The 16,340-nt window shown below is 46.4% G+C and overlaps 1 protein-coding gene and 1 long non-coding RNA gene across 11 annotated transcripts in view; one reads left to right on the top strand and one right to left on the bottom strand.

The window, feature by feature from the left end:
- TACR1 (tachykinin receptor 1) overlaps positions 1-10,541 on the top strand; it is a 131,913-nt gene extending 121,372 nt beyond the window's left edge. Inside the window, exons 3-5 of the mRNA XM_084901380.1 lie at positions 4,180-4,330; positions 6,301-6,497; positions 7,401-10,541. Coding sequence (XP_084757506.1) covers positions 4,180-4,330; positions 6,301-6,497; positions 7,401-7,692 — 640 coding nt within the window. The 3' untranslated portion in view covers positions 7,693-10,541. The remainder of the gene's footprint in view (positions 1-4,179; positions 4,331-6,300; positions 6,498-7,400) is intronic.
- Positions 1-16,340, bottom strand: part of LOC311631350 — a 741,950-nt gene that overhangs the window by 338,853 nt on the left and 386,757 nt on the right. The window lies entirely within an intron of this gene.

Here is a 16,340-nt window from a genome sequence, read left to right as displayed (position 1 = left end):
AATGTTTTTGCTGGAAGTAAAAAGTCAAGCAGGTATCTGGCATCGTGCTTGAAGAAGAGACAGCCTGGGGGTGGCCGGAGAAAGAGTAAGAGGATGAGGCTGCTCAGAGGTGTCAAAGGAGGGATGGCAGAGAAGGCCAAGATGGGAAGAGGGCTCTGAGGAAGGGCACGGTCCCTTGAGTTTGCAAGACCAGAAGGTGGCTTCAGCTGGTCGCTCGTGACCTCGGATGAAGTAGTGAATGCCACAGGGCGCAGGTTTTCACTCGGTTTGAGGAGGAAGGTGTCAGTCACAGCCAGCAGCAGGAGGCTCAATGACAGTGACTCAGCCCTGCTGCACGGAGAATCCCCAGCAGAGCTTCTATAACTCTGATGCCTGATCTGCGCTGCGGACCAATTCTAATGAGAAGCCCTGTCATGCATCCACAGGTAGGAATTTTTCAGCGCTCCCCAGGTGATTCCAATGTGCGGCCACGATTGAGAGCACCAAGCTACAAACTTGAACCTGCACACAAATCAACAGGTAGTCTTGTTAAAAATGCGCACTCTTATCTGAGCCATCAGGGTGGGGCCTGAGAGCATGCATCACTAACAAGCTGCAGAGTACCCCTAATGGAGCTGGCTTTATAGCTAGTAATAGCGTGTCACAGGTGTAGGAAATAGGCCTCTGTGATCCATCTTCAAAATAGTCAACTTTTAATGGAAACGGTTACTGAATTTCCCCAGGGCAAACAGAATGTAGGGAGGAGGGAAGAGGATAGAAGAAAGAAGAAGCGTGTACGTGAGCTAGCATCATGATGGAAACCCCCGAGGCACCCAGGATGAAACACCTCGTGCCAGCCTCAACTAGACAGGGGGAGGTACAGACAACTAGAAAAGGCCTTAGCCTGTTTTTTTAAATGGCCCAGCCAGAGACAATAAGACCTAGGTGACATATGAGGAAACTATTAACCCCATAGGACTCGGCCAGTGAGGAACTGGAGGAGGGACTCTTGCACCCTAGGGGATAAATAACCTATGATTGCTGTTCTGTGTGTCCCTGTACAACCAGACACCCACTCTTGCAAGAATGTATTAAACGTCTCATTTTTGCCATACTTCTGTCTCCGAGTCTGTTATTTGAATTCTGACAGGTGAGCATTACTCACAACAGGGGGTGTTCAAGAAAAGATAGAAATATGATATTGCCCTAACTGGCTTGGCTCAGTGGATAGAGCATCAGCCTTCGGATTAAAGAGTCTGGGTTCCATTCTGGTCCAGGGCATGTACCTTGGTTGCGGGCACATCCCCAGTAGGAGGTGTGCAGGAGGCAGCTAATCAATGTTTCTCTCTCTCCCACATTTCTAACTCTCTATCCCTCTCCCTTCCTCTCTGTAAAAATCAATAAAATATATTTTAAAAGAAAATTATGACATACTAGAGGCTGGGTGCACGAATTCATGCACTGGTGGGGTCCAGCTGGCCTGCCCTGATGGGGGCCATCGGGAGTAGGCCAGCTGGGGTGATGGGCCACAGGCATTCCAGTCATTCTGCTGTTCAGTCATATTACCTTTTATTATATAAGATAGATATTGCAGAGAGGGCTTATGCATTGAAAGGGGGCTGGAATTCCATCAACGACCTTCAACCTCTCTGTAACAGCTGAAATCTTCCAACACCACTCCCAAACAAAATTATTCACAGAAAGTCAATATATAAACCCAGCAAAGCAGAGCTGTCTCATAGAATGAAAGTAGGGAACCCAGATCCCTGCCCTCTTGGCCTCCCCACCCCATGGCACTTACTGTAGAGTCTCCATGAAGTTCATTAGAAGACACCCTAGGTACTATTTAATAAGCATATCTATCTTCATGTCAAATGCTGAGGATGATTTCAGAAACTGAAACTGCTGCTTGGACGATGAGGTGAATCCAGCCTTGTGAGCCCTAAGTGAACCTGGATTAGTGAGCATGAAGGCATTGAGGACAGGAGACTCTGCAGGATTTGGGGGCTGTATTCAACAAGTTTATCCTGTGAAATGTGTCAAGCCCCTTGCTGCTTAGAGGATTAAGCCGGAGGGAACAAAGACACACAGCTGTTGCATGCACATTTCTTCTGAAAGTCCATTGGCAGGACTTACTGATCAAAATCAATGCACGTCTCATCAAGGAGGAACCTAGCAGTCCAGTCTGTCACTGCCTCTTGCATTCACTCCTGACGCTTCCTCTGGCTCACTTCTGGCGCATCCCTGACCCCTCGTCCCTTCCCCCTGAGACACATATTAATCCTGAGAACCGAGAAAATCCTGCCTGGCAGGAATCTGGAGAATATCAGATTCAAGAGCCAATAAATGCATGGAGCTGCACAAAATAAGATTTCACTGGGTTCACTGAGCAGCTCTCCAAAATAATAATTTCAGCAAGAAATAAAAGAACAGAACTACTTCCAATTAGCTACAAGGATATAGTAAAATCTGTCCAGAAAGGTGTCAAGGGGAAATAAATGTATTCATTTTCATGTTTTTAAATTATGGAATGTCATTCATTTGGCCTACGGTCAGTTAGAATTTTTTATGACTTAGACATCTTTTGGATAGGGTATTTTCTTTGTAAAATGAGTTTCTCTGAGCAGGATTTAGGAGGCTCCCGAAGGAAGTAACAATACAGAGGGGCTTTGAACTACTGGTGAGACTGCACAGAATGGATGCACTCAGCTCGCTGCTTTGCTAAATCTGTGGTTTGTTACTTAAAAACTCCTAAAGTGTCTTCAAGTTGCACATTTTAATATTCAGAGAACTGGCTTTGAATATTAAACTGTGGGGCTTTGCTGAGAAGTGGTTGAAAAGGAATGGAGTGTCAGTAAAGGAGACATTGAATAAGTGAGTTATTCTTATTGGGAAAATTTCACTGTAGAGAATAAACATCAACAGAATGGAAGAAAATATCCTTGGGTTAATTGTCTTCAGTGACAAGAAGATGGTTCTGGCGTCTGTATTCTAATCCCAACTCCTCTTTTTACCAGGTATGAATTTACACTATTTAATTAACTCCTAAACTTTGCCTTCCTCCTCTACAAAATGGGACATGATAGTTCCCACCCAATCGCTTGTTCTCAGGATTAATAAGATAAGGCTAGCAACGTGCTTGACATGGTGCTGGCCCCTCAGTGAGGTCAAACTCCCATTTCTATGAATGCTGTGAATATTGTCACTGACATTATTAGCACAGAGTAAGCCCCCCAGTTATTGTGATTGCTATTAGAAATGTTGAGCCTCTTCATTAAACTCACATCAGGGGAAAGGGCTATAACTAGCCAGACATGCCAACGACTCCCTGAGGAAAACATCCTTTCTCAAAATTCAAAAAACCTATGTGAAGATCCTACTTAGAAGGAGTCTTGTCTGAAACAGAACAGGATAAATTATGCAGTTGTAGCAAACCCCCAAAATCTCACTGACTTAACTCAGCACAGGGTCATTTCTTGCTCATGACTAGTCAAACTCAAGTCAGTTGCCATAAAAACTCCAAGTGATGACTCAGGGACCCAGGCAGGCAGCTTCCATCTGAAAATACACTTTTAAGAACCAGACTTTGTGGCTTTTTCCGAACAATCCTAAGCTAGGATAAGTCTTCTCTTTATCCTCCAAGCTAATTATTCTTACATCTGTGACTCCATTTGTCATATAGAATGAATTAGGGCGGTTCTCCTCTGAGGGTACTAGCTGGTCTGCATCCCTGCACCAAAATCCAGCCTAAGTGTCATCTGAAAAGTATGGTCAGCGAGGGACAATCATCTCCTTCTTTCTAGAGTATATACTTATATGAATGATGCCTGGGGTTGCATACTTTTTTTTTTTTTTTTTTGAGGGAGAATGTCAGCAAGATTGAACTTAATATAAACTAAAATTGCCATGGGTATACAGTGGATCCAGTTCTCTTTAATCAATATTTATTCTTCTTTTTTCAATCTGAACAGGAACCATCACTTTGGAAAAAGTCCACTAGAAAAACAAAGTTGAAGAGATACCCTTTCCCTCGATTATCCATTAATATATCACCTTCTCACCCACTGTAACTGGCAAGCCTCCCTTTGGTGTGTCTTATCATCCAAACTAACTAATGGCAAACGCTGAGAAAGGCAGCTGTCAAGCCTCCACCACCCCTGTTGTTTCTTAGAATGACCCCTCCCATCCGCCTTGTTGCAGGTACCACATTTGCGTGCCTGTGCTGATCTACTTCCTCCCCCTGCTGGTGATCGGCTATGCGTACACCATCGTAGGAATCACGCTGTGGGCCAGCGAGATCCCCGGGGACTCCTCTGACCGTTATCACGAGCAAGTCTCTGCTAAACGCAAGGTGAGCAAGGGGCAGGACGCACCGAACCCACGCCTGCACAGGCAACAGGCTCACAAGCCTATGGGCCCCAGAGCCTCAGGAGGCTCAGGCTCAGCAGGCACAAAACATCCTTGAATCCAGGGAACAGCAATGGAGGGAGAAGGAAGGCATCCTTTTTCAATGTTTTGGAAACGTAGGTCTGCCTGTACAAGCATGGCCTTGCTTGCACCTTAAGAGAACTGCAACCTGTCAAGACATTCACACACACACACACACACACACACACACACACACTAACTTACAAAAGCATTAAAGAGTGATTCAGTCCCCTTTTTAGTATTTATTTAAAGTTTGGCACAGTAATACATTCACTTGGTGCAAACATCAAAAAGGAACAACACAATGATGGTAGAGAGCAGATCAGGGGTTAGGAGGGTTCCTGTGGGGGAGCGGCTGCCTTATAAAGGCACAGCATGAGCATCTTTGTGGTGATGGAGCGACGGAGCAGCTCTGTATCCTGATTGTGGCCGGGTTTGCAGCTCATCTGTACATGTGATAAAATTTCATAGAACCATACACCCCAAAAAAGGAGTGTGTGTGTAAAAACAGGCAAAATCCAAACACCGTCTGTAGTTTAGTTTCTAGCCTGACACGAAGGCTGGTATCCTGGTTTTGATCACATGGTATGGTAAGGTAAGATGATGTCACAGGAGGAACCTGAGAACTCTTGTTCTGTGTTTGCACTTCTTGGGAGTCGTAAAGTATTTCAAAATGGAAAGTAAAAAATATATATGAGTTTTACCATGAAAAGGATCCCACCAGTTCCCATGCTAATGCACACACTCATTGTGGTAGCCATTGGTATTTATTTATTATTAATTCTTCCAGATATTATAATGCATTTATAAGCCAAATAAATGTAAATTATTTTCTTTCTTCTTTTTTATGCAAATAGTAAGCACACACTTTCTGCCCTTCACTTTGTTTTTTTTACTTAATAGTCAAAAGACCTTAAAAAAATCAATATATAGCAGAAACCGGTTTGGCTCAGTGGTAGAGCGTTGGTCTGCGGACTGAAAGGTCCCAGGTTCGATTCCAGTCAAGGGCATGTACATTGGTTGCGGGCACATCCCCGGTAGGGGGTGTGCAAGAGGCAGCTGGTTGATGTTTCTCTCTCATCGACGTTTCTAGCTCTCTATCCCTCTTTCCTCCTCTCTGTAAAAAATCATTAAAATATATATATTTTTTAAATCAATATATAAAGAGCTTTCTCATTTATTTATTTTTTTCAGTGCATCTTTGCATAGCATTTCACTATGTGGAGGAGAGGTAGTTCTCACTGAGTTTGGGGGGAAAGAGGGAAAGGTCACATCCCCCAGTGTTCCTAAAACCTTGTAAGTCCCCTTTAAACAGCAGATGCTCTCTTGGACAGCTGTCCAAATCCTATTCCTTATCCTTCCTTCCCGCTGATACTCCAAGCAAGAAGCCTGCCCTAACTCACTGCTCTAACTTTTGGTGCTTCCCTCTTCCTGGGTCTTTCCCTCTTGAACACCTGTTCCCCATGGCTCATTAATCTGATCTCCCTTGGCTTCTCCAGCCATTGCCCAGAGGATGATATAACACGGTGATTCTGGCCATGATTGTGCATCAGAATCATTGGAAGGAAGGACTTGTCAATCAAGAAACTCTGGTCCCATCCCCAGAGTTTCTTATTTGATAAGTCTGGGTGGGTCCAAGAATTTGCGTTCTGACAAGGTCTCAAGTGGTGGTGTTGACACTGGTCCTGGGGCCGCACTCTGAGAACCATTGATATAACCCAGCCCTTTGGTGCCACATAGAAAAGGTCCTTCTTCTTCCTCAAAAAAGGTTTATTATAAGTACTTCTCCTCCCAGACTGCACTGTGGGCTGTGAGAGGGGGAGGAGGAGAGAGAAAGTAGCCATGAGAAAAGGATTGTGTGCTGCTGGCCTCACCTGTCTACCCTGTTGCCAGGTGGTCAAGATGATGATCGTTGTGGTGTGCACTTTCGCCGTCTGCTGGCTGCCCTTCCACATCTTCTTTCTCCTGCCCTACATCAACCCAGATATCTACCTGGAGAAGTTTATTCAGCAGTTCTACCTGGCTATCATGTGGTTGGCCATGAGCTCCACCATGTATAACCCAATCATCTACTGCTGCCTCAATGACCGGTGAGGATCCCATCCCCAGACTCTCCCCAGGGGCCACAAAACCATCTGTCTTTATAACCACCAAACAAACAACCTACATGACCAAACCTGGCTGTGAGACAAGAAAGAGTGGTGGGACCTGCAGCAAACTAATCACCACATTACTCAGTCCCTGCTGATTATCACCATTGCAAGAATATAAGACCAGAGTGCACATATTTTTCTTTCCCAAGAGGAACCAGAAATCCATATTGTTGTGTGGTATCTTCTTACTTTTAAACACTGGCATCTAAGTCAATGGGGGTGGGAGGTGCAGGTAAGAAAAAACCCTCTGTGGTTGCTGTAAACAAAGTCGGCCCACAAGTTGAATCCAGTTTGTGGCCTAAGAGTTTACTCACACTGCCCAGTGAATCATTTCACAGGGGGGCTGTGCATGGAGACAGAGAGACAGAGTCAGAGCGGGACTCAGCTTGTATGAGGCATACTACATGAACTTGACTGGCAGAAAGTCATCTTTCAGACAATGAACTACTTGAAGGAAAGGACTGACTCTTGTGTTTTTACTGCACTGTGACTAGCAGTAAAACTAGTTCACACAGTAAACCCCGGTGAATGTGTTACTTTGATTTGAGTTGACCAAAGTTGGTTGCCCCGCGCCAGTGGAGGCAGCATAGTTCAGTGGCTGTCCTCAGAAAAGACATATTTCACCTGAACCTGGGTTCTAGTACTGGGTTTGACTTTAATGACCAACCTTTATGTCTTCTGGGCCTTCCTGTCTCCAGTTCTCAATTAATTTAAAAAATAATAACACAGCATCAAGCCTGGGTGCATCCATGTGTTAAGGAGCTGACACAAAGGTGGGAAGGCCCTCTGAAAGCAGGCTGTCCATCCCCCAGGGTCACCTCTCCACCTCTCTCCCTCCAGGTTCCGGCTGGGCTTCAAGCATGCCTTCCGGTGCTGCCCTTTCATCAGTGCGGGCGACTACGAGGGGCTGGAGATGAAGTCCACCCGGTATCTCCAGGCCCAGGGCAGTGTGTATAAAGTCAGCCGCCTGGAAACCACCGTCTCCACGGTGGTGGGGAACCATGAGGAAGAACTGGAGGAGGGCCCCAAGGCCACGCCCTCACCCGTGGACCTGACCTCCAATGGCTCCTCTCGCAGTGAGTCCAAGACCATGTCGGAGAGCTTCAGCTTCTACTCCAACATGCTCTCCTAGGCCCTGGGCCTTCAACAGAGGCAGCCACCATCGTCTTTGTCTTGTTTCACTTCATGCATGGATAACTCCTCGATCTGGAAACCATCAGAAACACCCTAACGCCTGTGAAAGGGGTCAGGATGGTTTAGGAAACACATTCCATCCTGGAGTCCAAAAACCTGGATTCTTCCATGTTGTTGCCAATCCCATGCTGTGTGACCCAAGGCAAATCACTTCTCTGAGCCTGTAAAATAGGAAGGTTAGACTTGATGTCCTTTACAGTCCATTCCATGGTTCTAGAAAAAAGTTTGTCTGCGAATGAGCACTCATTTCCAGATGAATCCTGCAATGGAGCAACAGACCCAACTGATCTGTTTGCCTGGAGTCTCTGTTCTACTTCAATGAAGCCATCCTCGGTCATGCTCAGATTACCCTCCTTTCGCTGGTGGATGTCTTCTTTTGATAGAGTGAACAAACGAAGGACCAACAGAAAATCTGAAAGAGATACTTAACCCTGTTTTCTGAGCACCCGTGAAAAGAAGACAAAGTCTACCCCTTTTTTTGGCATCTCAATATTTTAGGGCATTTAAACATCATGGGATTGAGAGCCTCAGATTCATCTGCATTGTGTCCCCAGGAACTGCCCTGAGCAACTAACTGATGCAGGCAGACTGTGTCCACTGATACCAGCTGATGCCTGTTAGGACCAAGAGTCAGGAGAGTCCTCTCTTTCCTTATTTGTAAAACTATGGGACTGAACGAGATCATCTAAGTGTCCCTTCAAATTTCCAATGGTTTAATGAGCATGAATTTTTTGTTTGTTTCACACACAAAAAAATGGTGGTTTCAGAAAGAATAGGAAAAGAGAGTGAAGTGACTTAATACTCCTGGAAAGTAGCAACTGCTGCAACCATGTGTCCACACCCATATCAGACATTCTGATTTATCCTAAAATGTGAGTACTTTTTTCTCTAGTAAGGTTGTAGCCTTTAACACAGTGGAGGACTTGGTATCAAAGCCTGCATCTCTTCACCAGGATTTAGCAGACTGAGCCTGCAGCTGGAGATAACATCAGGGAAACCAATTCATGGTTTCCCTGATCTGGCCTTTTGTTGTATTAGGACAGAGGCACCAGCTTTGCGGTAACATCCCACATGTGCTCAGATGCTCAATGAGCAAAGGGGCTGCAGCAGCACCTCAGGGAAGAGGACACCTTGCATTTTCCCTTTAGACTCTCTGAATCTCCCCTCCTGACCCCATGGCTTTGCTGGCCGCCTGTCTATAAGAAGTGGGACAACACACTGACCCTACAGGATAGTTCATCTTCCAAGAGCCATGAACTTAAGGCTTTATGTCCCAGTACAGCTTAGGGATTTCCATCAGCTGAGCATGCAGCACCTTCCTGTCTTCCAGATTCGTGCTTTGTCCCATTGTGGCTGAAAGCAGAAGCCTCATGTCACATCTGTGAATGTCCTCCTTATTGTTTGAAGAATGGCTGCATGTGTGCTGCATCTGTGGTATGGAAGGAAAACAGCACTGCCCACAGAGCTTACAGCCTCACCAGCCCTGCTGGCTCTAACTCTGCCAGGCCATGGCAGGCCATGGGGGTCAGAGGGGGGAAATAGTGGGGTTTAGCAACAGTATAAGCCAGAAGGACCCAAGAACTATACTCTTCTAAGCCTCATGGGAAGGATCAAATAAATTGAGTAAAGCCAGCTCAGTGCAGATATATGAACGGAAGACATAATTTAGAGACTGCAAAAGTCAGTGATGAAAGCATTAGTCAGACTTCCAACAAACAACTGTGCTGTGCGTGGATAATTCTCTTCCAAGGGTCATAGAGAACCAGCATGATTCTGAGAAGAACTCAAAAAGAAAGTGTCAAGGACTTGTGTTGGAATTGAATTCAACAAGAATTATTGAGTACCTGCTCTGGACTTGGCCCTGAGCTGGGAATACATGGCTCCTTTCACTCTTTAGAGCCATAGCTAACCAAGCAGTCCTAGGCGGTCGAGGCCACCAGCAGGCATGGAGGCAGCTGTGAAGTTGATTCTTCCCAGGATTCTAAAGACTTAATATGTGTAATTGAGCCAAGGACTGAGACCTTCAAAGAGCCTTTTGCAGTGAGAGTTCTCTGAGATCACGTTAAGGAACGCCACCAGGCAGTCCAGGAGACCTCGCGAGACATGGTTGACAGCTTCATCACTGCACATAGAGGGAGGGTGGGAGGGTGCTGAGCAGTTTCAAATATGGCCAAACATCCCCTCTGAACCAGCCCAGCAGGCCTTCCTCCGACCCACTCTCCAGCACCTGTGTAACTTGTAAAAAACGTCATCAGCTCCCACACGTGAGAAACACCATGACTGCATGGGCTCGTTCTTATAGAAATGTGTCACCCTATGTTTATCTTCTAAGTGTTTCTCTGCGGCGTACTGTTCAGTAGTAATAGAATATAAGACATCATGGGCCAGTCTTTGTTATGTTACTTCCAAACTATGGGATTCAGTTGCTGTCAATGTGTTCTTTGTATTGTGCCAACCTCTTCTCCTCAGTCTTTTCACAGAGAGGAGCTGATGTACACCGTGAACTCACAGTCAAACCGTAGTGACTGGTGGTGAAGTGGGGAGGGGACAGGCCTCTATGGGAGGAACTTAAAGGGCAGGAGTTCTTGTTCTCTCCCCACACACACACCATAATGCTGAGACATGCTGGAAGGTCCTTTCTTTTGGAAGGACTGGGGGACTTCTTCGAAAAGGGGAGCTGGGAAGCTGACCTCTCTGATTTGGCTTTCGGGGAGAATTCCTGAAGTTCCCATTTTCCAGCCTGGGATCCTGGAAAGAATTTCCGTGCAGAAATAAAGTATGTGTTTGACTATCTCACGCCTCTGCCTCATCTCCAGGGATCCTCAATGCTCTACAGGAGACTGAATGGGATGGTACTCTGAAATCTAATGATTTGCATAGTCAGAAGGAAGGAACCCAACATCTAGAAATCTCCTAACCACACAGCAAAATGAGTTGACAAAACGTGGGAACTCTTTCCAAGTGGGAATCTGGGAAGATAAGGTGGGATGGTCTGAAGTGACAATGACATCACCTGCGAGAAGAGCTGTGTCAGTTCAGGTCCTCCCAGAAGCAGACCCAAGGCAGAGTTAGAGGTGCAGGAGTCTGATGAATAGAACCACCTGGGAAAGATAGAGGGGGGAGGAAGCTGGAATAGGCAGGGGAAGCTGAGACCACTGTGCAGATCTAACACCTGAGGGAAAGGGGGGAGGGGAGAAGTGGACAGGAGGAGCCTCAGATGCAGGACAGCTCTAAGAAAGCCTCAGAGTGCCAAAGGGTGCCCATTGAGAAGGCCTGCATTGGCAGAAGTGGCTAAGCCTGGTACTTCCCCTTGCTCGGTCACTGTTGAATGCTCTCTGGGGAGGGAGCGGTCTGTGTTTAAACACCGTGGTGGGTCCTGAAGGTGCAGCAGCTGGCAGCCATCGGCCAGCTGCACTCCCACTACCAGTTCTCTCCTGAAAGGAGATCTGGGCCAGACGCCCCCTTCCAACTGCCACCAGAGCTTTGGTTAAGGCTCCTGTGTTTGGAGACCCTTGGTAGGATTTAAAACTCCAGTGATACCCGTTGTCAGCCCTAGAAACCTGCATCCAACCTCCTGGGGCCACCCTGTCCCACCTCACCTCTCAAGCCCACTGCCTCAAAGAAGAGAGGAGCAGCTGATAGCAGACTTGCAATGGCAAAGACTGTAGAGACATTGAAAGTGGGAGCTGTGAGAACATATTCAGCTAACCAATGTATCCTGTGTTAGAAACACATAGTAAAGATGTTTCTATTTAAACTAAGGCACATTACACTGGGTGCTTGGATAAGCCTCAATGAATAAACAAATCCCCTTCAAAATCCCTATAAATCGTATGTTAAACAGTGTGTGTGTGTGTGTGTGTGTGTGTGTGTGTGTGTGTGTGTTTGCGCGCACGCACGCACAGTAAGGGGTGCAAAACCTGAGTCTTCTCAGAACTCATTCACCCTTGGCTCTCCAGAGAAGGAGAGAAACTAGGCTATTTATAGGAGAGGGGTGAGGAACCAGGAGTCCGTCAGAGCACAGTGAGAGGTAGATGAGCCCCAGGAGAACTGGAGTGGCTGTCAGGAAACAGCTTTGGAACAAAATCATAATTCACCTTATGCTCCCAGAGGAGTTACAGCTGTAGAGAATGTCATTACAGATGTTATGTTGGTGGCGATAAAAATACCAAACTCATGATTATAAGGTGTGTTCACTCTTCTCCATGGAAAGACGAGTACTTGTCAGTGGAGGAAAGACTAAGCTTAGTTATAGATCAAAATATAATCTCAGCCGAGACTGGTTTGGCTCAATGGATAGAGCGTCAGCTTGGGGACTGAAGGGTCCCGGGTTTGATTCCTGTCAAGGGCATGTACCTTGGTTGCGGGCATATCCCCAGTAGGGGGTGTGCAAGAGGCAGCTGATCGATGACTCTCTCTCATCGATGTTTCTAACTCTCTATCTCTCTCCCTTCCTTTCTGTACAAAATCAATAAAAATAAAAAATAAAATAAAAATATATATATAATCTCAGCTATGGATATAGACACTCCTGGGGAAATGCAGGGATGTTCCACTTACTTCCGTGTAGGCAGACTACACACCGTGGACGCTTGGCCTGAGGATCCACCCTGGCTTGGGTGATAACTCCCCCAGTGGCTCCTTGAATCCCTTGCATGGGGTGTCCATCCCTTTTTAGCTCTGGAACCCGAGAGTGAGAATTTCAGTCAAGGCCCCAAACCAAGGTGAGCCAGGTGGAACACACCAAGAATATTCCTCTGCTCCATCTTCAAGGGAAGGGAGCAACTAACGGCGGGAGGTACTTTCCTAAACTCCTCAGGCCAAGCTCTGAGGTGCCCTCGTGTATTTCTACCCAGTTCAGGAGAAGAGGGGGAGGCGAATGAGGCCTTGGAAGGGCGTTCCTCATGAGCTACAATTCACTATACAGTGGCTGTGATCTTCTATCCTGGCCACTCTCTCAAGCAGAGCAGCTAGCTGAGAACAGGCTGCTGATTAAAAACAAGTGACTAAAGGACATCAGCACTGACATGAGTCTGGTGGGCGGGCTGCCCTGGCCCTGACACTCGAGGGTGGCACCCTAGCAGCGTATCTCCTGCCAGCTTTGGACATTTTCATACAGACAAGTCCGAAGCCAGGTCCTCTGCACTGTGTGCGCACGTGTCCTCTCTTCTCTCTTCTTTTTGTGTCCAGTTTCCTTCTGCTCTCCACTCATTAGCCCAACATTGTTCCCATCCTTGGAAGCCTCTCCTAACCCTGTCCCTGCTGAGACCTCTAGGTTTTCTCTCCACTAAGCTGATGCCGTGCCTGTGTGCTCATTCATAACGGCAGGACTTGGTATGCAAGTTAGAGGACATCATCCCTAGCACATCGCCTTTTTCCATCTCCCCAAAGCCCTCATTGACCACCTTGGTTTATGCCCACCCACACTTGCTCTTCATCCCCTAATCCCCACCTCGCATTCACCCACTTTCCCAAGTTGAGATGACTCTCAGAGAAGGGTTCTTGACTTACCAAACTGTAAACCAAGGGTAGTTCCGATGCTTATAAGAATCAGGGTCAGCCGAAACTGGTTTGGCTCAGTGGTAGAGCGTCGGTCTGCGGACTGAAGGGTCCCAGGTTCGATTCCGGTCAGGGGCATGTACATTGGTTGCGGGCACATCCCCAGAGGGGGGTGTGCAGGAGGCAGCTGGTCGATGGTTCTCTCTCATCGACATTTCTAGCTCTCTATCCCTCTCTCTTCCTCTCTGTAAAAAAATCAATAAATTTACTAAAAATAAATAAAGTTAAATAAAAGATTAACACGTATTCACATAGAATGTTTGAAAAAAGAATCAGGGTCGGATTCACCCTCTAGTCTAGACTGAGCAAGAAGAATAGCAACACGGAGCGATGCCAGGTTCCAGTGCTATTGTCTCCTAAGTGTGCCAACATAGGGATTAGAAGAACACTGTTAGTGCATGAAGAGGCCACAGACAGCATGGAGGAAGCAGGGCACTCACACTGCCTGAGAAGCGCTATCTAGGTTTAATTTCTCTTCTGCTCTTTGCTGACTCCTTGATCCATGCCCCTTGCCCTCTTGTTCCATCACCACCACCAGTAGCTGTTTTAGTAGAAGTGTCTGATAGGGCAATAACTACTCCTCAAAGGTGGCAGCCACAGTAGCCTAATCCAGCTAATAAAAAAACAGATGCTGTTAGTCCAGTGAGTGCTACTCAGTGGTTGAGCATTGACCTGTGAACCAGGAGTTCATGGTTTGATTTCCAGTCGGGGCACATGCCCAGGTTTTGGGCTTGATTCCCAGTAAGGGGCATGCAAGAGATGGCTGATCAATGATTCTCTCTCATATTGATGTTTCTATCTCCTTCCCCCTCTCTCTTCCTCTCTGAAGTCAATACTTTAAACAGATGCTGTTAGGACCATTATGAACATGGTTTTGTTTATTTGTTTGTTTTTAATCATCACCCAAAGATATGTTTTACGTTGATTTTAGAGAGAGGAAGAGAGAGAGAGAACAAAAGAGAGAGACATCGATGTGAGAGAGAAATACCCATCAGTTGCCTACCTTACATGCCCTGACTGGGGATGGAACCCACAACCTGGGTATGTACCCAGACCAGGATTTGGACCCACCACCTTTCAGTGTAAAGGACACTCCAACGGAGTCACACCAGGTAAGGCTGGTTCTGTTTTGACCTCCGAAATTTGAGGATAATCCAAACACTTGCAGATCTTTTCAGTTATTTTATATCTATAAAGATATGGCAGATGATAATTCGGCTTCATCCACTGAATATTCGTCTGGAACCCATGCTACAGCAGGCACTCTATGGGGTGGGAGTGGGAATGTAAAATTCCAATAGCACGTGGTCCTTGACCTCAGAAAGTTTGCAGTCCAGAGGGGTGGACAGACTTTCCATATCCCAGGGGGAGGAATGTAACAGCAACAAATGTTGTTAAAAGACAATGAGGTCTTAGGCAGGGAGCGGCCGGGCCCAGAGCAGCTGGGCCCGGAGCAGCCAGGTCGGGGGTAGCCAGACCCAGAGCATCAGCAACCAAGCCCGGAGCAGCCAGGTCGGGAGTGGCCAGGCTGGGAGCAGCCAGGCCCGGAGCAGCCGGGCCCTGAGCAGCCAGGCCTAGAGCAGCTGGGTCGGGAGCAGCCAGGCCCAGAGCAGCAGCAGCCAGGCCGGGAGCGGCAGTGGCCAGACCCGGAGCAGCAGGTTGTAGAGCGGACCAAAGCAACAGAGGCCAGGCCCGGAGCAGCCAGGTCCGGAACAGCTCACTCCTGGCCTGCCCATGCCCCAGGGCTGCCTCTCAGACATGGCTGGAAACTTTTGGGGGAACTTGAGGGTCTGCTGAATCAAGTGATGAAGGCTTAGATCTGGATGTGTTGAGTTATTATAGCGCTGGGGTGTTGATCTGTGAATGCCTTGTGTGGGGTCTGGATGAGGTTGGTTGATATATTTGGAAATGTCTTTTGTGTGAAGTGTATCCTTGGGCATGTGGAGGCATTATTGATTTGAGGAAATGCTAAGTAACTGATTTACTATCTGAAAAATTTAAAGTTCTGAAAGTTTAAGGTCTTTTGCCAAAAAGAGGTTTTAAACCTAACACCTTAATTTTAATGGAGAAAGGGGAGGACAAGTCTTTCCCACCCAGAATAGGTAATCCAATTCCAGCCAGCAGCTATCTTTAAACAATGTGTTCATTTACATTTGAATGGCTACACCTTTTGATAGCCTAAGGGCAAGTTTACATGTAAACAAGTTTGCTTCTCAATTCCCAGGGCAGAAAAAAACAAGGTTTAAAATTATTAGATTTTAAAATTTATTCTTAGAAGTGTAAAAGTTTATTAATTAAAAAAACCACCAACAACAACAACAACAAAAAAGGAGATTGAAAAACCTGATGAACAATATTAGCTGTTGATTGTAGTAGAGTCGGAGATATGGGATTGACAGTTCTCGGGGAAAGGGGGAGCAGTAGATGCGGGAAGAGACTGAACATAAACTGTGCACCTATGGATGAGGACAATGGGGGGTTGGGAGGGGGTGGAGGGTGGAGTGGGAACCTGGTGGAGGGGGGAAGAAATGAGGAACCTTTGTAATAATATGAACAATAAAGATTGGTTTAAATTTTAAAAAATAAAATAAAATAAATACTGAGTGGAAAAAAAAAGACAATGAGGTCTTAAGCCCCATGTTTTCTGCATGGCAATGCACACACACTCACAGATAATGTCGCCCATCACATTGAGTTCCTTCCAAAGCCTCCTAAGTTCTCATATCTGATGGACCTATGCTTTTTCAGGGTTGTAAAGTTCTAAATTCCTTACCCATGCATCCCCCTATTGATGATTTTTTTTTTTAATTTAGCCTACTGTTGATTTTAAATTCTCCCAAATTAAAATCCAATCCCTCAGCAGTCCGGGTAGAATGTGATCACCACTTCTACTTCCACCTTTCCCTGGGTTCTACCTGAGGGCCGCAGGATTGCTCTCTGCTGCCCTCTGGAGGAACCTCTTTATAAAAATGCACAGGTTAAGCATTCAAATGAAGTACCAAACACTGAACTACATACACTTTATCA

Source organism: Pipistrellus hanaki (assembly GCF_964339955.1).
Source record: "Pipistrellus hanaki genome assembly, chromosome: 12".
Taxonomy (NCBI): Eukaryota; Metazoa; Chordata; class Mammalia; order Chiroptera; family Vespertilionidae; genus Pipistrellus; species Pipistrellus hanaki.
Note: the sequence above shows the minus strand (reverse complement) of the source record. Positions and strands in the feature narration are given on the sequence as shown.